At 42.4% G+C, this 23,161-nt stretch overlaps 1 protein-coding gene across 1 annotated transcript in view; it reads left to right on the top strand.

Annotated features, from left to right (window-relative positions):
* Positions 1–23,161, top strand: part of LOC132590594 (midasin-like) — a 161,435-nt gene that overhangs the window by 85,879 nt on the left and 52,395 nt on the right. The window contains exons 58-69 of the mRNA XM_060263538.1: positions 2,132–2,258; positions 4,915–5,082; positions 8,116–8,330; positions 8,629–9,013; positions 9,658–9,767; positions 10,185–10,884; positions 11,586–11,747; positions 15,450–15,711; positions 19,232–19,467; positions 19,845–19,940; positions 20,221–20,315; positions 22,621–22,745. Of these exons, the coding sequence (XP_060119521.1) occupies positions 2,132–2,258; positions 4,915–5,082; positions 8,116–8,330; positions 8,629–9,013; positions 9,658–9,767; positions 10,185–10,884; positions 11,586–11,747; positions 15,450–15,711; positions 19,232–19,467; positions 19,845–19,940; positions 20,221–20,315; positions 22,621–22,745 (2,681 nt within the window). The remainder of the gene's footprint in view (positions 1–2,131; positions 2,259–4,914; positions 5,083–8,115; positions 8,331–8,628; positions 9,014–9,657; positions 9,768–10,184; positions 10,885–11,585; positions 11,748–15,449; positions 15,712–19,231; positions 19,468–19,844; positions 19,941–20,220; positions 20,316–22,620; positions 22,746–23,161) is intronic.

Consider the following 23,161-nt stretch of genomic DNA (forward strand, 5'->3'; position numbering starts at 1 on the left):
AATAAACAGTCAGAACAATCAGCGATCAATATGTAGCCAGTTTCAAATTCTTTCACAGTAGCTGATAGGAAACTAAGACAGTTTCCCCATGTCTTGCATCTGTATGTGTAAAATATAATATTAAAATCTAAAGTTTATCCCAGCCACATAATAAACGTGTTGGTTATAATAACCACACAGTGTCTTCATTAGGAAAAAAATAAATTCAATGTGGAGCGCAACTTGCCTCCTGCATTCATAGCATTCTCTTCTCTAGTCAGTTTCAATAGGGCATAGGATTCTTAGAACTAATGGCAAGAGGTAGACTCAAATAGCTTCCTTACTTAATTACTATGAGACTTCTTTAAGATATGTCATATTATGCTTAAAGGGAAGAGACAACTAGAAGATTGACTTTTTAATAATAAAAAAGCTCAAATCATAATTTTGTCTTTTGGGGGGGGGGAGGATCAGCTGTAATCCTGCTTTGGTCTTTCTCCTTTAACCTTAGCCATTTCAAGTCTTCACTATCTTCTGTCAGTAATGTGGTGTCATCTGCATATCTCATATCTTAATGTTCCTTCCACCAATTTTCACTCTGCCTTCATCTGAATATAATCTAGCTTTGCTTGTGGTGTGTGGAGTTTGCTGCCTGAGGATTTAGTTTTGTCCAAGTTAAGGGGACTGCTATGGGGAGCCGTTCTGCCCTGAATATTGCAAATCATTTCATAACGATGGCCAGAGGAATAAACAGCTATAAAAAGAGATTAGACAGATCCATTTTATATCTCCATGGCTAACATTATTAGTTTCAATCCATAGTTAAACCGATAGAATTTAGCAATGCCAATTTATTCTTTTCATGATCTTTAAAACTATTCATAAATGTTGTTTAGATTGTATTTTGGCACTATGAATGCTTCAGAGAATTTTTTCAGCTTTATTCTAATTTTTGCTAGTAACATTTCAGTTTGTGATCTATTTTTAAGAACATAAGAGAAGCCATGTTGGATCAGGAGTTCTTGTATTGTGAGAAAGGGAGAAAAGTACTTCTTTCTCTACCTTCTCCATCCCATGCATAATCTTGTAAACCTCTATCATGTCACCCCGCAGTCGACGTTTCTCCAAGCTAAAGAGCCCCAAGCGTTTTAACCTTTTTTCATAGGGAAAGTGTTCCAAACCTGTAATCATTCTAGTTGCCCTTTTCTGCACTTTTTCCAATGCTATATCCTTTTTGAGGTGCGGTGACCAGAATTGCACACAGTATTCCAAATGAGACCGCACCATCGATTTATACAGGGGCCTTATGATACTGGCTGATTTGTTTTCAGTTCCCTTCCTAATAATTCCCAGCATGGCGTTGGCATTTTTTATTGCAATCGCACACTGTCTTGACATTTTCAGTGAGTTATCTACCATGACCCCAAGATCTCTCTCTTTTAGCATAGGCAGTAGAACTTCATATTCTTCTGCTTCCATTATGTAATTTGTTTCATTTTGGTTTTGGCCATTGATTTAGCACTATATGCTCCATTCCAAATCTTTATATAGGCATTACTGCTGTATAAATTGTTTACAAGCCTGGTAGAGCCTATTTCCACCTCTAGGCTTGCCCATGCCAGAGTGGTTTGTAAAGCTAGGAGAAGCTTGGAGAGACAGCTTTTGGGGAATTCAGTAGAAGGAAAAAGATGCTGCAAGGCCTTTCTGTGTTTTAGGCACAGCTCCATATACAGCTTGGTCCTGGCAAGCCTAGAGAGAATATGAGCCAGGCTTATTCCAATCAGCCTTGTCCATTGATGGCTTCATCTTCCTTCAGCAGCTTGAATGCCCAAGCTCAGTAGAGCCTATGTCCCTCTACCCTTGCCTAAGCTGGCATGAGCATGAAACACTTTAATACTGACTTTTCACAGCATAGGCGCTCCATGCTAAAATGTTTTTCACAGTGACACTGCTCCATGCTAAAATGTTTTTCATCCATTTTAAGAAGTGTGATGGTTTTCATTCTTCTTGAAAAGAAGTGGCATAACTTCTCACCATACTTTGAGTACTAGTTATCCTTTTACTGGTTGTCCTTTTATCATCTTACAGCAAAGAGATAGTACATCAGTAATGGTTTTCTCTTTTCAACCTATTTTTAATTTCCTTTTCTCAGGAAAGACGACAGTCACCAATTAACCATATATTCTGAAATAAAGCAGCTGATTGCTTTCTGCCTTAAGTTTACCTCTGCTACCTCTCAGCAGCTTCAAGGACTTTTTAACCTGTTGGATCTTCATATGGTAAGGACAAACTAAAACAAGTGGAGTAAATCATCTTTCTACAAAGCAATTTATTTAGTATTCAGACAAAGCTTATGTGACTTTTAAAGTAACTTTTATTGTTAATGAGGAACTAAATAAGATGGCATCTAGTCAAAGTGTTCAAAAATTCAGTGTGGGTGATTTATTTATTAAGAGATTGATTCCTGTCTACCAGGGAGCTCATGGCAGTATATGTGGACCTTTTCCCCTTTTTATCTTTACCGCGACTCCTAATCCTAGGCAGAAAAGCTAACTGCTATACTGCACTGGATTAAGGAACCCCACTTATGGGTTCGAAATTGGTGGGGTTTCCCAGTCAATTGGTAGGCATTTCTGTGTCAGCTTGAGTCTTGACAGTTTCTAAAATCAGGTTAGACTGTTTCAGAGCTTGTTCAGAGGCCTGCTTGAGGTGGCTTACAACTAAAACCAAGCCACTAAAAACAGGTAGATACAAGCAGCATAAGAGAGCAGACTATGAAAATTTGATAACATAAAACCCCTAATTGTGTTTGAGCCTGACAACTAAAAGAGAAGTAGGTTCCAGGTGAGCCTCAGTGGGCAGGGCATTCCAGAGGCAAGGTGGCACCACAGAAAATGCACTCTCTAGTTGCCACCCATCTCACCTCTAAAGGTGGAGGCGGAGGGAGCAGCTCTTGAGAGACAGATCTTAACTGGCAGGCTGAGAGATATGGGAGGAGATAGTCCTTTAGATACCCTGATCCCAAGCCAGTGAAGGCCTCAATGGTAACGATCAGCACTTTGAATTGTGCCTGAAACAGATGGGTCACCAGTGCAGATCTTTCAGCGAAGGGATGATACAATCCTTTTAATCAACCCCTGACAGTAATTGTAGACCAGCTAAAGTTTCTGTACCATTTTCAAAGGCAGGCCGACATAGCATATTACAGTAACCTACTTGGATGTGATCAGAGCATGGAATCATAGTGGCCAGATCACACTTTTCAAGGAATGGCTTTAGCTGGCAAACTCGTTGGAGCTGATGCAAGGTGCTACATATCATGGAAGAGACCTGAGCCTCCAACCATAGATCAGTATGTAGTAGCATACCCATGTTATGAATCTGCTGGTTCAGGGGATGCAGCCTACTCCAGGACAGACTGGCTCTTAAATTCTCAAGCAAGCTTCTCCATTGGCCAAGAGCACCGCAGTCTTGTTTGGATTGAGCTTTAGTAGCACCCCCAAGCTATAAATTTACTTCTTCAGAAAGAGTGCAGCCTCCTCCAGGAGAATCAACAGGGATATACTCCCCATGTCAGTCTCCTGGTGAAGGTTATTAGTCAAGGCAGCCAAGCCCATTCTCAACCCAAAAGGAGAGCCAGTGTGGTGTAGTGGTTAAGAGCACAGATTCTAATCTGGGAGAACTGGGTTTGATTCCCCACTCCTTCAGTGCAGCTGCTGGTATGACCTTAGGTCAGTCACAGTTCCCTCAGAGCTATTCTGTCAAGAACAGTTCTCAAAAGAGCTCTCTTAGCCCCACCTACTTCACAAGGTGTCTGTTGTGGGGAGGGAAAGGAAGAAGAAGAAAAGATTGGATTTATACCCCACCCTTACTTAGAGTCTCAGAGTGGTTTACAGTCTCCTTTCCCTTCCTCTCCCCACAACAGACACCCTGTGAAGTAAGTGGGGCTGAGAGAGCTCTTTCGAAAACTGCTTTTGAGAGAGCAGCTCTTTTAAGAACTGTGAGTGACCCAGGGTCATTCAGCAAGTGCATGTGCAGGAGTGGGGAATCAAACCCAGACTCTAGTCTGCACACTTACCCACTACACCAAACTTGCTCTCTCATCAAATTGGAGATTGTAAGCAACTCTCAGATGCTGAATGAATAAATCCAATCTCCTCCTCCTCCTAATCTTCCTCCTCCACTTTGAAATGGATCTAGATAACTGTCTTCTCAAAGACAACCTGAAGCTGTGTAGCTGGCATCTGCTTGAGTATCTTGCCCAAGAAGGGAATATTAGCCACTGGGTGGTTTGTCCAGGGATACCTTCCTCAGGAGTGGTTTTACACTGGCCTCTTTCAAAGCAGTCAAAACTACATCCTCTTACAGAGAATCATTTATTGTCTCAAACCAACCCAGCCCAGGTTGTTCAACCCACCCAGCATGGCGTGATATGATTAGCCTTGAGGGATAAACAAGACTAGACGTAGCAGACTGTGCACTTTGAAACATCTTGTCCACTCCAGGCTTCACCAGCTGAAATACGTTCATACAGATAGGACCAAATTGAACTCCAGTAACATCCTGAGATTGATCCAATCCATCTGTAGTGTCTAAGTCATAGCATATGTGAACCAATTTATCTGCAAAATCCATTGCAAAAGAATCACAGCAGACCACCCCTTCTTCTGGAGACAGAAGTGTCCTCAAGTGTTCGGTGCTGCATGGCTGGATAGCTACCACTGTATTGAAAGTGCTGAGGTTATTTCTGATATTGGCTGCATCCCATTCCTTCATGTTGACAACTTGTCACTGATTTGGGTATAATTTCTTTAACAAAAGAATTAACCAAAAATTATGCATGCTTTTACTGGAGCATGTTGGTGCTTTTTGCAGATCATTTTTTGAAACCTTGCCTTGTTTCTTCTATACTTTCTTCTTTTCCTTGCATGTTAGGTCTCCTCAGATGAAATTTCTCTCTTGTGGTCAGAGCTGGTGAATGCTGCTTTGGCGTCATTCTGGAACACTACCGTAACCACAGATCCAGAGCACTGGCTAGCCTGGAAGCCAATATCTGCGGTAGAGGAAAAGATGCCAAGTTCCCTCATGGACTGTTCTCTCAAGGTGATGTGGTAAAAGGCTAGTGTAAACTGTGATAAAAAATGGCACTTTTATTGTTGTTCAGTCTCACAGTCGAGTCCGTCTCTTTCCAACCCCATGGACAAAGTCATGCCAGGCCCTCCTGTCTTCTACCATCCTCCGAAGTCTGTTCAAATTCGTGTTTGTTTAATCAGTAATGCTGTCCAGCCATCTCATCTTTTGCCATCCCCTTCTTCTTTTGCCTTCTGTCTGTCCCAGCATCAGGATCTTTTCCAGTGAGTACTCCCTTCTCATTTGGTGGCCAAAGTATTTGAGCTTCAGCTTCATCATCTGACTTTCCAGGGAAGAGTCTGGGTTGATTTCCCTTACGACTGATTGATTTGATCTTCTTGCAGTCCAAGGGACTCTCAAGAGTCTTCTCCAGCACCACAGCTCAAAAGCATCTATTCTTCTGCACTCGGCCTTCCTTATGGTCCAGCTCTCAGCCAAACATTACTACTGGGAATACCATCGTTTTGACTATACGGACTTTTATTGGTGGGCTGATGTCTCTACCTTTTAATTATACTGCCCAGGTTCGCCATAGCTGTCGTCCCAAGGAGCAAAGGTCTTTTAATTTCATGGCTACAGTCACCATCTGCAGTGATCTTGGCACTACTTCCACGTCTTCCCCTTCTATTTGCCAAGGTGTGATGGGGCTAGATGCCATGATCTTAGTTTTTTTGATGTTGAATTTCAATCCTACTTTTGTGCTCTCCTCTTTCACCCTCAGCAGAAGGTTCTTTAGGTCCTTCTCACTTTCTGCCATTAGAATGGTGTCATCTGCATATCTGAGGTTGTTGATGTTTTTCCTGGCAATCTTAATTCCGGCTTGTGCTTCATCCAGGCCAGCATTCCTCATGATGTACTTTGCGTATAAATTAAATAAGCAGGGTGATAATGTACTTTTATACCTGATGGTTAAACATAAATTAGTTTACACGTTTTGAAGATCTCACTGTCTTGCATGGAATGTTAATTAGCTGTTAGATCTGAACCCAGGAAGGCCTTATGTGAACCTAAAATATCATGTTCTGAGATTATTTTAACCAGGGCTTTTATTTGAGCAGGAACGCAGTTCCGGCTGGCTAGGCATCGGGGTGTGGCCTAATATGCAGATGAATTCCTGTAGAAAAAGCCCTATGTGAAACAGTGGTGACATCACGGGGTATGGCCTAAGATGCAAATGAGTTCCTGCTGATCTTAACTGAAGATGCAAATGAGTTCCTTCCTGATCTTAACTGAAGTGCTGTTGAAACTGCCCCCTTAATCCAAAGGTGGTTTTCAGTTATTGAGGTAAACTCATTGTTGTTCCTGACCATTTTGTACCAAGTCATCCTGTAGTCTGGATGATCTGGAATGACTCTCTGTTAGGTATTACTGCATAACCTGATACCTGGTGCTAAATTCAACATCTGGAAAAGTGCAAGTTTGTAGCATATTCTTTAAAGCTCTGGACCTTGACAGCTTCTTGCTGCCCATTCTTTCATACCCCAGATCCTCCAAGCATCGCTGTAGAAACCCTTCAGGTTTATGTCTCATCAGTTTCTGTATAAACTACAACAGACTGGCTAAATGGCTTATCTGAGTTTCGCAGCTCTGTAGAATTTACATTTGTATCTTCTAGGGGCTGTAGCGTAATAGACTATGTTCTGATATCCCTGGTATTGAGATAGATTGTCAAAGACTTTTAAATTGGTGATGTGCTTACCAGTGACCATCTTCCCCTAACTCTAACTCTTCAAGTTGATTCTCAGAAACTTCTATTTCTGTTTATAATTCCCTAATACACATATCACAGAATCATTGAGTGCTAACTCTGCCTGTCCAGAAAGAAGAGCTGCCACTCCACTTAATTCTCCATCTGTGTGGTTGACAGAGTATGTGCAACTACTAAAGCAAGTCTGCGGAAAATTTATCATAATTTCTGCCAATCTGGGGCCTCAACCCTGTCCCCCAAATATTTCTATTACAGGAATCTTTTACACCAATTAATTAGGAACAAGAGGCTTGACTATATTCAAAATCAGTGGGAACAGCTGTACTAAGCCACAATTCTAAATAACTCCCAAGAAATTTTCGGCCATAGTTTCAGGGGCATTCCAGCCAAATGATCCCTCATTGTCTGTCATCTCACCTCATATATGGTTTCAACACTTTTTGGCCCTATTTAGCCACAACTCCACCTATGTTACTTCCCTCGAGCCCTCAGAAGCAGTTTTACCCGATTGGCCTTCGGTCTCTCTGGAGGAAATCAAAGAGCTCATTGAACAATTGAAAGCAGGGAAGGCTTCTGGCCCTGATGCCATTCTTTCTGAAATATTAATCACAGATCCACACTGGTTCCCCCCCCCACCCCAGCAGCTCTGTTCACTCTTGTTGACAGTACAGGCATGATACCTCGAGCACAGCTGAACTCAATAGTGGTCCTAATTTATAAAAAAGGGGATCACTGTAATCCAAATAACTTCAGACCCATAAGCTTGCTTTCTGCTATAGGCAAGCTATATGCCAAAGTCACTTTGTGGCCAAAGTCACACCTTCTGGCCAAAGTCACTTTGTGGATGTCACAACATAAAATATTAGGAACCAAACAGATAGGGTTCTGCAAAGGAAAGTCCACCCTGGACCATTGTGCCGTATTATCCCATCTAATAGCCAGATATTCTGTAAGGGCTAAACAGGAACAATATGCTGTCTTTTTAGACCTAAAAGGGGTTTTTGATTCAGTAGATAGGAACCCCCTATGGTCCAAACTCGCTCAGCTTAATATTGATAAAAGACTTCTTTTAATTATCAAAAAGCTTTATACTTCTAATACTTACCAGATCAAATGTTCCCTGGCTGGCCAGCTAACCTCCGAGATCCCCATTGATATACTTAAATTACATTCAGGTGGCTTGGAATTTTTGATAATCTCTAAAATGTCTGACTGGTTAAGGTCAATGGCTGCATTTTCTTTTTAAGTGGAAGTGGTTATTAGTGCCAGAGCTCACATTTTGATCTTTCTTAATTTAGGGTGTGGGTATTCTGAGTCGAGCTGTTTTCTCCAAGTGCCTCTCTGAAATTCTGACTAGCAGCGGCAAGTGGAGCCAGTGGGAAGTGACTGGCCTTCCTCTTCTGTTGGCCTCCAATGTGACGCTGGGAGAATGGCTGGAGAGAGCACAGCAGCTTCAGGAAGTCCGTGCAGTCCTGTGGAACAACTTGACCTTTTCCTTCATGGCAGAATTTAGGTATTGGCAAGCAACAGTTGCTTTCGTGCTCCTGTCTTCTGAGGCCAGAAAAAAAGCTATAGAGGCTTTATATTCCTAGTTAACCATAAGTCTTAAAAATGGAAAGGAGAGTGGTGGGTTGCAGGCAGATTCTCTTGCTACAATCACTACTTTCTCCGCATGTTTCTCTCTTACTTCTGTGTTGGCCTGAGGAGGGTTAGCTGCTACTGTTTTACTGAGGCAGCTGAGTTCGACTTAGGGGCTTCCAGTTGCTGATACTTGTTTTATACTTAGTTGAAATCTTTTGTTTTGCTTACAGATTTACTGATTCCAGATTCCAGCTTGCTATATTAGACAAGCAGCTTATGGCTCTTAAAAACCTGGTCCCAGTAGAACTACAAGACGAGTACCTCAAAAGCTGTGATAAGCTTTCTTCCAGGGACCCAGTGGCTTTGCAGTCCATTTTCAAAGTACTCAAGGAAGTTGCAGCTCAGGACATATTACCAGAAGAAGTTCTGTGTCTCTGGATGACTTGTCTGCAGCAGTTTTTTGGGCAGGAAGGGCCTCAGAACTTGCCTGAAGCAGTGCAGCGTGGCAGTCTGTGGGTGAATCTAGGGCTTCTACAGATCCACATATGGCTTCCACAGACTCGGTTTGATCCTGCAGTAAAAAGAGAATACAAACTCAAATATGCAGCGGAAGAGGTATGTATATGGAATTGCAGTGGACTTCCTCGTTTCGTAATTAATAGGTGTTTTATAAATAATGTTAATGTTTTCAATATGAAGTGGCTGTTAAAAGAGTAACCAGTTAAATGAACAAATGTGACTTAAGACATATTAGAAGTTTGCTACCTCTTGAAGCAAAATTAACGCGAATAATAAACTGTGGTATCAACACCCAAAACATTTTCATTGAATTAGAATACAAGGATTTACTAATCATCCAGAAGAGACAATGAGGACACTTTAAACTATGTATTGCCCTGAAAGCTCAGTCTCTTCCAGTCCTCTGTCCCCCATTGTTTTAGAGCAGTCCTGCTGGATGTGACCAAGCACCTATTCAGTTTAGTATTAAGTTTTGAGTAGCAGTCAATGCAATATGGTCTTAGAGAGGCAGCACATGAAGGTATCAGCCCACCCCTCTGGTTTTGTCTCTAGTTTCTGGTATTCAGAAGACCATTGCTTCTAGGCTTGGAGATTACATTTAATTATCCTGACTAATAGCCGCAGCCTAAATCTGAACTGTCTGAGGATTATTAGTAGAGAAGAAAAAGCTGCCACTTCTCAGTGATGGCAGGACTATTGCTTTGAGTTAAACTAGCATGTTCTTTGTTTACTTGTTTCAGTTGCACCGTCTAGAATGTGAGTGGAAGACGCACAATCTATCCACTCAGCTGCTCACAGGAAAAGATCTCGAAGATGAAACAATCAACAAACACAGTCACCCTCATATTAGGTGAAACTGGGGTTCACTGTGGTTTAAGAGGGCTCTGGAATGTTGTTGTGTTGTTTCCAGGTTTGACAAAGTGGTGATTAACAGCCCCAAATATCCTTCTTGGCCACGTTTAATCCCCTACTTGAATATGGGCCATCAGACGTTTCTAGTCCCATCTCAATAGTAAATGGGAAACTTGGTGACCTTCTTAAAGAATCTGTAAACTAAACAGGTTTCTTTAGCCATTGATATCTGTCTGATACTTATATTTGATTTAAAAAGAGCCAAATTCTTGATGCTATGAAAAATGAAATACAGAAATTGGTAGGGGCTCTTATTAGGAAAGAATTTGTGTGCTTTAGAGATGGCTCCAGTAGTGACTTTAACCATAATTTGATTTATCTGGCTTTTAAAACTATGCAACTTATTTTCTCTCAGGATGTTACGCCAAAGAATCCAGAAACTCAAGGATCAGATTACCAACCTTGGCCAAAAACAAGCCTTTAGGCCCCAGAGCCCTTCATATGACTGCTTATACCAGGAGCTTCATCAGTATGGCAGCAGTATTGCCCAGATTTCAAAAGTGCAGGATCTCTTGACTCGCCTTGTACAATTCCTCCATGGGGATAAACCTCAATCACTCCAGGTGGTTCAGAAAGTGCTTAGTGAAGAAGCAGCCTGGCAACAGTCACACCATCAATTCAGAAAACATTTGACAGGGGAGTACATTGCTTTCCCGGACGTAGTTACTCCTCTGCAGGCTGCCATTTTACAAATGCAGCATGGTCTGCGACTTGTGGCTTCTGAAGTTCATAGAACAACACTGAACAGTTTTGTCTGCCCGAACAAGCTTGGCACTCTTGTTGCTTCTCTGCTGTCATTTCCTTCCGTTGGAGACACCTTCCCCACATACCTTTCCCATGTAGATGCTTTGTGCTCTGTGAACTCTCTAGATGTTCTTCACAGCCTTCAGAGGCTGTCTCGGAAGTACTCTGTTGAAGATTCAGACAGGGAGCAGAGGATGTGCCTTACCCAAGAGCAGCTGCTGGTGAATGCTTTGTTGTATCTCTGGTGCCATGTGCTTTCTAAAGGAGAACTGGACCATAAATCTCTGCAACTTTTTAGACACCTGTGTCAGGTAAAGTGTCTGAATTTAAAATAGTTTCATCACATGAACCGGAATATGGTCCGTCTCATGTGCATTGGAAAGATCTATAGGAGGTGCTACCCAAGGATAGTTGTATTGCTGTTTTTTAACAAACCCAGGTAACCCCCAGGGTTGCAGAAAAAATCAAACTATGAAAAAAGGTGAAAGGGTTTTTTTAAAAAAACTGCTCAAATGATGATATTGCTATTTGAAGACAAAAATGAAATCTCATCACACTACATTGTGAGGTTTCAGCTGCCAATAAACTGCTGAGATTTCAGCAGCAGAGGGAAATACTGGGGAGTATAGGTAGTGATGACAGGTGCAGGGAAAGAGGTACCAGCAAAGAATAAGAAAGGCTGGAAGCAGCTGGCAGGTGGAGAGGCCGGGGTGTGTGTGGAATTTCTCTTCCCATAAGAACTCCCTTTGCAGGTCCTGTTCTTGTATTTGGAGCCCTTAAAGGGAGATTACTTTTCTTCTCCCTTTTCTCCTCCTGTGGTTATCTCATTTTTCTTCATTATTTGTTGCGTTGTCTATAGCTTAAACTTTAATTTAGGCAAAAACGTAATTCAGATGTATGCAACCTGAATGTTCAGAATTCAGGCTCACGTGCTCTTAATACCAATGGAATTTATATATGCAAGTGTATTGAGATTTCTCTGAAGAGTCCTGTTGATTGGTTGTTTTCTTAGGTAATTGTAAATGAATGGGATGAACAAGAGCGTCTGGCTCAGGAAGAGGAGGAACAGAAAAACATTCTGTATAGATACAAGACTAAAAGCCATGGAACTGCCCTGAGCGAAGAGGAAGAAGAAGAGAGAGAGTTCAGAAGCAGATTTCCTGTTCATGAGAAGGTAGACTACTACTGACATTGATAATTTTGTATAAAGTTATTTCTTGAAGAATTTCAGGTAAAAATAGCTACTCTTCTGAGATATGATTTAAGGGAAGGAATAAACAAACAAGAAGGGAGCATTAATTTATTGACAGCAACTGTGTCCAGGTACAGAAATCAGATCTCTGATCTGCCGCAAAGGTGATAGATATTCTTCAAGAATCTCTCCCCGCCCCTCTTCTCCCTTCAGAGGCAGTGCTGTGTGTGCTCTCCCCCACATACTTTCTGAGGTGATTCAGTGATTCCAGAGACTAGAAGTTTACTGTGATGGCATGTTGTTGTTAGAACTGTCTTTTGGTGCAAAACATATTTACACTTTTCTAATCTGATAAATGGCTTTTGAGGAAGTTTATAACATACAGATATTTAAAAGCTTTGTCGAAACAAGCTTTTTGTTAAAATAGCAGCCCCAATAAAAGCTTTAAACGCAGTAACTAAATTAGCAGCATGTAAGCAACACTAGGTAATATTAGACAGGCTCTTTCATCTGCAAAAAGGAATAAGCTGAGGGGATAGGTACAAATCATGTGGCGGTATTTTTTTTCCAGGCTGCTTTTGAGGGGCTTAAACTTAGTTCCCTGCCATTTTATCTCCCACACACACACCCTGGGCTGCTTTTTGTTTTGAGGTAATCTGTGTTTGTCCTTACTGCCTGCTGCCCGCCATTTGAAATTCTGACCTGCCTGTCCTTGGAAGGTTTGTCAGCTTGCCTCCCTGTACCCAACCCTACCTTGGAGGACTTGTTTCAGAGTTACTGGGGTGACTTCCCATAACTCCCAGCTCTCCATGTGAAACCACCTTCACAGACCTGCTTTTCCTAGGAGGGTGATCTATATTTGTCAGCCTGTTTTCGAGGTCAGGACAGACTCGGGCGGGAGTAGCTGAAACAGTCAATCTGAAACACTAACCATGATCACATAGTTGAGAGTTCAGACCAAGAGTTATGCACAAGTGATTCCAGTAGCAAATGGGGTTAGAGCAGGTCTGAAGGTCAAGGCCAGAGGTTCAAGAATTGCAATAGGTAGCAGGACCTGGTGCAGTGGTCACGTTGACAGTATTGTGACAAGCTGCTTCCATGCCTACCTTAGGGACCGTGTCTCCCCACATGTTCCCCAGAGGGTACTCAGATCGGGATCACAAAATCTACTAGTAATCCCCAGGCCAAATTAAAAACCACCAGAGGATTGCAGCCCCCTGCTTGTGGAATCAACTTCCAGAGGAAGTGAGGGCGTGGTGAGAACCAGAGAGGATTGTGAGGAACTCCAAAGGGATCTGTTGAGGCTGGGTGAGTGGGCATCAACGTGGCAGATGCGGTTCAATGTGGCCAAGTGCAAAGTTATGCACATTGGGGCCAAGAATCCCAGCTACAAATACAAGTTGATGGGGTGTGAACTGGCAGAGACTGACCAAGAGAGAGATCTTGGGGTCATGGTAGATAACTCACTGAAAATGTCAAGACAGTGTGCGTTTACAATAAAAAAGGCCAACGCCATGCTGGGTATTATCAGGAAGGGAATTGAAAACAAATCAGCCAGTATCATAATGCTCCTGTATAAATCGATGGTGCAGTCTCATTTGGAGTACTGTGTGCAGTTCTGGTCGCCGCACCTCAAAAAGGATATTATAGCATTGGAGAAAGTCCAGAAAAGGGCAACTAGAATGATTAAAGGGCTGGAACACTTTTCCTATGAAGAAAGGTTGAAACGCTTAGGGCTCTTTAGCTTGGAGAAACGTCGACTGTGGGGTGACATGATAGAGGTTTACAAGATAATGCATGGGATGGAGAAAGTAGAGAAAGAAGTACTTTGCTCCCTTTCTCACAATACAAGAACTCGTGGGCATTTGATGAAATTGCTGAGCAGACAGGTTAAAATGGATAAAAGGAAGTACTTCTTCACCCAAAGGGTGATTAACATGTGGAATTCACTGCCACAGGAGGTGGTGGCGGCCACAAGCATAGCCACCTTCAAGAGGGGTTTAGATAAAAATATGGAGCAGAGTTCCGCAGGGGCTGCAAGACTGTTCTCTTCCAGCTGGCATTTAACTGACACGGCGTCTGTATTTCAGGGAAGTGGAAGAAATATCATCGCCACTGAAATAGCTGCAAACTAATATTCTGTTTTAACTACTGAATATTTTGTTTTATTGTTGAATGTGTAATTTTAATACTTATTAATTTTTAACTGTCTGTTGGGATTTTATGCTGTGAGCCGCCCTGAGTCTGCTTCGGCGGGGAGGGCGGGATATTAAATAAATGGCTTCATTCCACTGGTAAGGTGGTTGTGGGGCATGAGCTCCAAAATCTGCAGTGACTGCGGGAGTTGTGCCTGCACAGCCAGCCATTCCCAGGAACAGAAAGCTGTTGGCAGTAGATTCAAGCTGGAGCTCTCTTTATAGTTGTGGTCTGTTAACTTGAAGATGGTTGGTTGCAGCTGCCTATAAAAAAAAAAAAGACACAACAAGAAACAGGAACTAAACATGTGTGCAAGCCTTGTCCACAGAGGGAGGGTGGGGCCCCGGGAAATGCACCCTCCCACTACAGACAACATGACTGTGGGGCAGGGCCAACCCTTTGCCCTGCCTAGGAGCCAGCAGCACATTCTCTACACTTCAGAACCCATGCATGACATCTCCCTGAAAAGCACTTTCCTGGGAGCACATTGTTTGGAGGCCCGTGACTTGGACTTCCAAGTCCAATGCATGTAATTTGTAGGGCATCCCAGGCAGATCCACCATGAGTTTGATGCCACTAGCTCACACTGGGTCCATGCTATACTCTCCAGAAACTGCCTGACATCTCCCCGCAAAGCACTTTCCTGGATTGCACCTTGTTTGGGGGTCTGTAACTTGGATCCCTGAAGCCCAAACTTCACCAAACCTTGGTGGGCGGGTAGAGGAGTGGCAGCTGGAGATGCCATGTGATTTTGGATTTTTTAGGACTGGTGTGGGGGGCACCCCACATTGTCCAAAGCTTTCCTGAACCAGTTTGGCAGAGTATTCAGGTTCGGTACCAGGTTTTCCCAGTTTGTGCCCATCCTTAATAAAGTGATACCAAAGGTTTCTGGGGCTTGCTACTGCCTTGAATAGCTTTGTAGAGGTATTCCATTGCTAAAGACCCACATTGGAGAAATCCTGTCTGTTGGCTCCCAGTATTACCTCAGAAAGTAGAAAGCATGCCAAGCAAGACCTCTAAAGATGTTTAGTGTGAGGCCAGTTTACTTTGTGAAATTCAAGTTCTGCTGATAAGTTACCTTTAGCTGTTTTGTAGTGGCATTTTATGTGTTGCAGTTATGTTATTTATCTGCTCTATTTTAATGCAACATTATTTAAATAGTATTATTAAATGCTATTTTTAGCTGCATCTGTGTTTCTGTTTTTTTATGGTCTGTTGATGCGGTGTTACTTATCTTTGTAGTTGCAAAATTTATATCCTGCCTTTCTGCCCTTACAATTTAAAGCAAACATGGTCAAATTACATTATAAAACAATTAAAATAATCCCCTCCCCAAAGTAATGTTTTAGGATGGTTGTAACAGCAATTTTATGCTACTTGTATAGTATTTTTGTTAATTTATTAATTGCTGGAAAGGAGTGGCTAATGAGGATTGTGGGATAATTATTTTAATTGGTTAGTTAATTATATATATCTTTTGATTTATAGGATTTTAAAGATATTACAAGTCAGGCAAGGCTTGAGGAAGAAATGGAAACTGAAGATGGTTTAGAAACTGAAACACCCTTCCTTTCACATCACTCATTGAAAACTCTAATGACAGTTCATCAACAGCTTTGCCTGTACTTTGCTCGATCTCTGTGGTATCAGCAAAACCTGCCCTCTAATCAGACTAAATATCTCTTGACTACATTTATTTCCTGTTACCAGACTGGTGCATCACTGGTGGCCCATTTTTATCCTTTGATTGGTAAGACTTTTCTCTTGATGTGCTCTGTGCTTCAGTAGCTTTCAGATGATGCCTTCAGCTTGTTCATTGACTTCTCTGCCATGAAACCTGCGTATTACAGAAGTTCCTGGAGTGTATTTTAAGACATGCTGTGTTTCTTAGGTGCTTCACTCTTGCTCACGTGAACAGAGGATGTTCCTGAGAAAATATCCAGCATTCCCTTGTACTTCCAGTGAGTTGGACAAAATGTCTTTGAGCTATTATCCACTGTTAAGCTTCCAAAACATCTCAAGGTTTCCAGGATCAGAGTCTAAAAACCACTGTTTTTTATGGTTATTTAATTCTCAGCCACATCTCAGGAAAAAGTTCTTACTATATTTCTTCTTGTAATAGTCGATTACAGTATGGGTTTATTGGCTTGAGACATCTTAATAACATGTTCTCAGACTCCTGTCATCTTGCACAAATATGTTTATTTCTTGTCTCTTTATTTCTTACTGCAGTGTTATTTAGTTATCTTTGTAGTTACAAAATTTATATCCCACCCTTCTGTCCTTACAATTCAAAACAAACATGGTCAAATTACATTATAAAACCATTTTGGTGTGAGTTTGGTGTAGTGGTTAAGTGTGCGGACTCTTATCTGGGTTTGATTCCCCACTCCTCCACTTGCACCTGATAGCATGGCCTTGGGTCAGCCATAGCTGTGGCAGAGGTTGTCCTTGAAAGGGCAGCTGCTGTGAGAGCCCTCTCCAGCCCCACTCACCTCACAGGGTGTCTGTTGTGGGGGAGGAAGGTAAAGGAGATTGTGAGCCGCTCTGAGAATCTTCGGAGTGAAGGGCGGGATATAAATCCAATATAATCTTAATTTAAAATAGGATACCCTCCTGTTTTCTGTCCTTCTGAATAATGAACATCTTGGTTCCAGTTAACTGTGTGTATAGAGTGCTACAAAAGGTAGTGGAGCCGGAGGGATTTCACTGAGAGTCATGGTGGTCATGTTTAAATCAAGTATCTGGGATTTCAGTATATTATTTGGCCTCATTGAAATACATTTTTAAAATTTTATTTATTTATTGTATTTATATCCCACCTTTTCCACAAAGCAGGCTCATTTGTTTTAAAATGTTTTCCTGTACCAATACATCTCAGTCTAATCATGGCTAAATCTGTGAACAGTTAAATCCAGAGACTGGAACCCTTAATAGAGAAGACATCTTTCTACAAACCTGAAAAAAAGCCCCAGGTTTGCAGAAAGATCTGAAATCTTTAAAAATACTATAAATTGGTGGTATAAAGAACCCCAAATAATAAAAGCAGCCTCTGCAGCTTTAACAATTTCCTCAGCGGCTGTTGCTAGGCAACCATGTAGTGTTGCCAGCTTTGAAGCCTTGGTTTCTGTCAGTAAAACATAGAGGGAGGGGACAGGGCTCTTTCCCAGGCCATTTTGGCTTTTGAGGGAAGACACACCAAAACTAGGCCTGATAGCAACCACCAGTGACTTGCTATCATATAACTTCCATGACCCCAAGCCTGGATTCTTGTTACTATTTAAATAGCAGCTGTCCCATGAAAGCCAATGTGGTGTAGTGGTTAGAGTTGCATACTAGGATCTAGTATGAAAATCACCACTATGCTGTGAAAGCTCACTGGATGACCTGTGAAAGCTCACTGGGTGACATAGGGTTGTGAGGATTAAATTAGGAGAGAGAACTGCTTTGGGTTCCCATTGTGAGCAAGGTGACATATAAGTGAAATAGTAAATATAACCAAAGGTGGTGGGGGCAGATAAAATATTGGAGGATGGGAAGAAGAGAAGAAATCAAGGAAAGGTGAAGATGTGAGGATTACCAGGGAAAAGGAAAGAGGAAATAGTCTGAGGTGGAGGATACAGGGGAAATGGGCATGAACCAGGAAAATGGAGGTTCATCCTGGTTCATGAGATCCCACAAACTGAGATGAACCTCCCTTGCTTTGTAAGCCAATTTGTGATCATGAGGTTCGTGGATCTTCTCTTCCTATTTTCTGTTGGCAGTGGCTCCTTTAAAAATTTTTTTTTTTACAGAGGGCACTGTGTGGGAGTGGAGCCACCACTTGGCCTCCATTCCCGCACTGCACCCGCTTGCAAAACCAATTTTTTTTTCCTTTCTAATTTTCCTTTCTAAAGGGAATGCTTGAAGGGGGGAATCACTGAAATGGCTTGAATCAGGCCTGTTAGGTTTGTTGGGCTTGTTAGGCTGAAATAGATCCATGCCATTTCAGCATCCCTCTCAGTCCCCCCACTTCCCATCACAAACCTCCAAAACCACGTTAATGGTCCTGAGAGCTTCGTATAGGGATGGGCACAAACTGAGGCTCACAAATGGCCCAGTTCATGATGAATTTTTGGTTTGTAACTCAGTTTGTGCCAGTTGGGCCATAGTTTTCCTGCACTGAGGCTGCCAGGGGAAGGAAGGAAAACTGAAAGACCAAGGGTGCGGTTACAAATAGGTTGTATGGTGGATGGGAGGGGAGACTCTGAGCCAACTGCTCACAGAACAAGTCTCTCATTTGGAACCTCTCCTGTGGGTTCTTTAAACCCCAGCCACCCACTGTCGGGCAAATGTGTGTGGAGAGGGGACACAAAAGCTTGGATTAAAGGGTTGGTAGCACGTTAACTATGTGTCCCTAAACGTTTCTTATTTGGGAGCCTGCTGAACCATGGCTGCAATTATTTATAAAGTAAGTAAAAGTCGCTTTTTTGTAGCTTCTTGACTAGACAGACAAGATACAGATGGAGATAAACATCAAAGATTTATTTATAATAATGTAATTAACAGAATAGGGATCTTGTGTGGAAATGTTTCAGTGTATAAAGTGAACTGCTTCTCAGCTTAACCTCATGGATTACAAGTTTTCTACAATGAGAGTAACCTCTTCATAGTTGAGCTTCAAGTAAAGTAAGTAAATCCTGAGAGAGAGATTTGATTCCCCTTTATCCAGACAGGTTACCTCAGTAGTTTCAGGGCTGCTTTTTTGCCGCACACAGCTCCTGTGCACAGAGCCTGTACATGTAATTTAGGAATGTAGTGCTCTTAACAGGTTTTTTATGTCTCTCTGAAATGAACTTTCTTCTTTAAATTGACCTACAAGCTTGACTCCAAAGCCACATAAAATTCTGGCTAAGGTGACGCTGTTATTCTGTTAACTACATTATCCAGAACAGTATTTCAATCGTGGGAAACCTTAGGGAGCTGGTTCATAGCAAGGTGGAAAACTGAAAGCTGCAGCTGTGGCCTGTTTGGTGTATTCTCATTTCACATGGATTGCCTTCCAGATTTTGTGTTTCTTAGTTGTCCATGCCTTGTTGTGTTGGCACCATGGGCCTTGGGACAAAACTTCCTTCATGCTCTGAGAGATTGCAAAACTGGGATATGTACTGGATAACAGATCACAGTCCGTCATTTTGTCATCAGTGCTGTAAGGTGTGATGTAAAATGCTTAGGAATACATGCACCTGAGTTCTGCAATCTTATTTTCCTGTTTTCCCAAAAAATCCTAGGTTCTGAAATGAATGAGAATCTGCAAGGCTGTCAGCTGCTTGCTACCACAATACTGCAGAATACACTTTTTGAAGGAGAGACTTCAGAGCTTGGCCTGCAGCTTGAAGAGTCGTATGACTTCTATCATCACCCTAATATTCAGCAAGTTCAACTGTGCCAACCTGTGCTTGAAAACTTTGCTGAAGAAGTGAAGGCACTGCTGCAAGAATGGCCTGATCACCCTGTACTTGTGCAGGTAAGAAGTAGATGCAGTCTGAACTTTGAGATGTGTAAAACAGACTTGCAAGTGTGCATCACTAGTGCATGCTGAATGTTGGTTAAATTAATATTCCTACAGGTATCAGAATAAATACTGTAAATGTAAATATACATAGGATCCAATACTAAGACTGGCTTGATAACTTTCCAGGAAGCCAAATATAGGACTAATATCCTAAATCTGGTTGTGTGTCTCTGCATTTTGCAAGTTAGAAACTCTTTAGTGCAGATTCACCTGCTATAAGCAGTCTGTGTTCTATGTTCCAGTTTTAAAATAACGTCTTCTGTTGTTGTACATGTGGATTTTAATTTAGAACTTCCGAATGCGACAACTAAAAATGTTTCATTTTGCAGCTCTTGGTTGTGCTGGATAGAATCCGTAGCTTTCCACTCTCCAGCCCCCTCTCCAAGTTCCTGAATGGCTTAGAAATTCTACTTGCCAAGGCTCAGGTTAGAAATTGGGGGGGGGGGGGTTGATGTATCTGTCCTTGCTTATTCCAGAGTTGATTTCTCAAACTTTCTGTAGTTCACCAGCGAGCAACAAATTTGCATATTAAAGCTGACTAATTTGTGGTTTCTGGTGGCGTCTCATACTGTGGAACATTAAAATGTAGGACAAAGGTGGTTGCCTTTAGTTTTTAAGGCCTAGAAAATAGACAAGAAAAGGTTTTTGCTGAAATGATACATTGCTTTGCAGTTCTTGTCTGATAAGCATTCCTTCATTTTTTAGGATTGGGAGGAGACTGCTAGTCGAGCAGTGTCGCTGAAGAGGCATCTTGATTTGGTCACTCAGTTGATCATCCAGTGGCATAAACTAGAGCTGAAGTAATTTTCCATTACTTTGAGTGTTTATATCTGCTGATTATTGGGGGATGAACAAAAATCTCTGATGGAGGTGCAGAAAGCAGAGGGTGTTCCCAGTAGTCAGGGGGATGGGCTTGCTTAACTTCTTGTTCCCTTCCAACATAGCTATCCATCTCCTGCCTCTGATGGTGGAAAGTGATGTCCAGTGACAGCTGATTTGTGGTGACCCTATAGGCTTTTCAGGGAAGAGACATTTAGAGGTGGTTTGCCATTGCTTGCCTGCACATCACTAACCTGGTATTCCTTGGAAGTCTCTGTTCCAAATACTAGCCAGGGCCAACCATACTTTGCTTCCAAGATCTGATGTCATCAGGCTAGCCTGGACTGTTCCTGACAAGTGGGACATTCCCGGAGATGTTAAAGGAGGCTGTAATTCGACTGCTTCAGAAAAAACCTTCGCTGGACCTTAGAGCATTAGCTAACTACCGCCCAGTTTCGAACCTGCCGTTCCTGGAAAAGGTAGTTGAGAAAGCAGTGGCGGAGCAGCTGCAAGTTTTCCTGGATAAAACATCCCCCCTGGACCCATTCCAGTCTGGTTTCTGCCCAGACCATGGGACGGAGACGGTATTAGTCGCCATCACAGATGACCTAAGAAGGCTGCTGATTCTTCTTGACCTATCAGCAGCATTTGACACAGTCAACTACGACCTATTGACCCACCGCCTCACCGTTGCCGGGGTGCTGGAGGTAGCCTTGCAGTGGTTTTCGTCCGGGGATGGGGACAAAGGGTGATGCTTGGTGAGCAGACCTCCCTGCAGCACCCACTTATATGTGGAGTGCCACAGGGAGCTATTCTCTCGCCTATATTATTTAACATCTACATGCGCCCCCTTGCCCAGATTGCCCAAGGTTTGGGACTGGGTTGTCAACAGTATGCTGATGACACCCAACTCTATCTGTTGATGGACGGCAGACCGTCCTCTGCCCCTGAACAACTTTCTGTGGCTGGAGGGTTACAGCAGAATCAACTGAAGTTAAATCCAACTAAGACGGAGGTCCTATACCTTAGCCGAGGTGGGGTGGGTTCATACATCCAGCTCCCAGCCCTGGGCAGCCTCGTTCTGGTACCGGCCCAGCAGGTGAAGAGCTTGGGAGCGATTCTGGATGCCTCCGTCTCCATGGAGGCCCAGGTCATAGCGGCTGCCAGGTCTGCCTTTTTCCACTTACGGCAAATCAGGCAGCTAGCACTATACCTACCTCCCCAAGATCTGGCTACAGTGATCCATGCAATGGTTACTTCCAGGCTGGACTACTGTTACTCGCTCTACACTGGCTTGCCTCTGAAACTGATCTGGAAACTGTAGCGGGTGCAGAATGTGGCAGCTCGCCTGCTGACTGCATTACCTGTACGGGTGAGCACTCCTGCACTGGCTGCCTATAGAGTACTGGATCTGTTTCAAGGTGTTAGTTTTGACTTTCAAAGCCTTGCGTGGCCTGGGACCAACATATCTATGGGACCATCTCCTCCCATATATGCCCTGGAGGTCGCTTTGCTCGGCCTCCCAGGATCTTCTGATAGTCCCCGGATCAAGAGATGCCCGTCTTGCCTTTTCGGTCCTGGCCCCAACCTGGTGGAATCAGCTCCCTATGGCGATCCAGGCCCTACCTGGCTTGCTGGCCTTTCATAGGGCCTGTTAAACGGAGCTGTTCCACCAGGTTTTTGGATGAAGCAGCAGGCATCCAGTTGGCCTCCCCCTGCTGCCCTATTGCACTACTGTATTGTGGTGCTGCATTATGGTACTTTTCCCTGTGCTATACCACCTTGCTGTTATATCATCTTGCTGAATCATTGTTGCACTCACTGAATGTTGAAATTGGTTTTATTGTGATTTTATTACTATTTGATGTACTCTGCTCTGAGCCCCTAAATGGGGGAATGGACGGAATATAAATAAACAGATGATGGTGATAATGATGATAATAATAATAATATAACCTGTTTGATAGGGATTTCTTTGTATTTTCTTTAGTTTTTTCCTTAGTTTTTGCTGTTCAAGATTTCTTTCATAATTCAGTCACAAAATAGGTATGTTAAATTAGATGCAGTATGCGCCACATTTTAAGTAGTTAGTGCAAAGTTTTTGACATTCGATTTTGTAGAATTGACATTTTTGTTTATGCAGAGTACTTCTTTTTATAGAAATAGTTTTCACTGTAAAAATCTGTCTCCTTCCTCAATTTAAAGATATTTTAAATGCAAGTCTATGTGGATGGTGTTTCATATCTTAAGTTTTAATCAGTTTGAATTTCCCCCTTGTATTATCAGCTGCTGGTCTGTAAGTCTTGACAACACAATGCAGCATCAAACAGAAAAATCAATGAAACACTGGCTTTCAGTCTATCAGATTATAGAGAAGTACTGGCAAGAACAGACAGAGAAGAAAACTGAAGGTAATTCTTTCCACGTACTATTGAATAATATTTGTGTAAGAAAAAAACAGTCCTTAAAAGAGAAACCTTTGTTGAGGAGCACGCAAGGAAACAGTTCTTCCTGAAACTGGATGTGTAATATACGCAACATAGTATATCATATGCCTGGGCTACATACTCAGTTGAACCCAGACTTTAATGCCTCTCTTGATGTGAAGCATATTGACAGAACAAGTTAACCTCATTCCGTATTAGCTCTCAAAGCATTTTACAGGCAAAGTTTATAAACTGCTTATTTTGTTGAGTTGTATGCTTTCCTATTCAGGCTTTGCACCTGTGCATCTGAAGAGATCAAGCGTCTGACCCACCTTCTTTTGGTTTGCCCTCATTGATTAGCTTTTAGAATTTACTGGATATGTCCAATCTTATCCGGATAT

Source organism: Heteronotia binoei, unplaced genomic scaffold (genome assembly GCF_032191835.1).
Source record: "Heteronotia binoei isolate CCM8104 ecotype False Entrance Well unplaced genomic scaffold, APGP_CSIRO_Hbin_v1 ptg000323l, whole genome shotgun sequence".
Taxonomy (NCBI): Eukaryota; Metazoa; Chordata; class Lepidosauria; order Squamata; family Gekkonidae; genus Heteronotia; species Heteronotia binoei.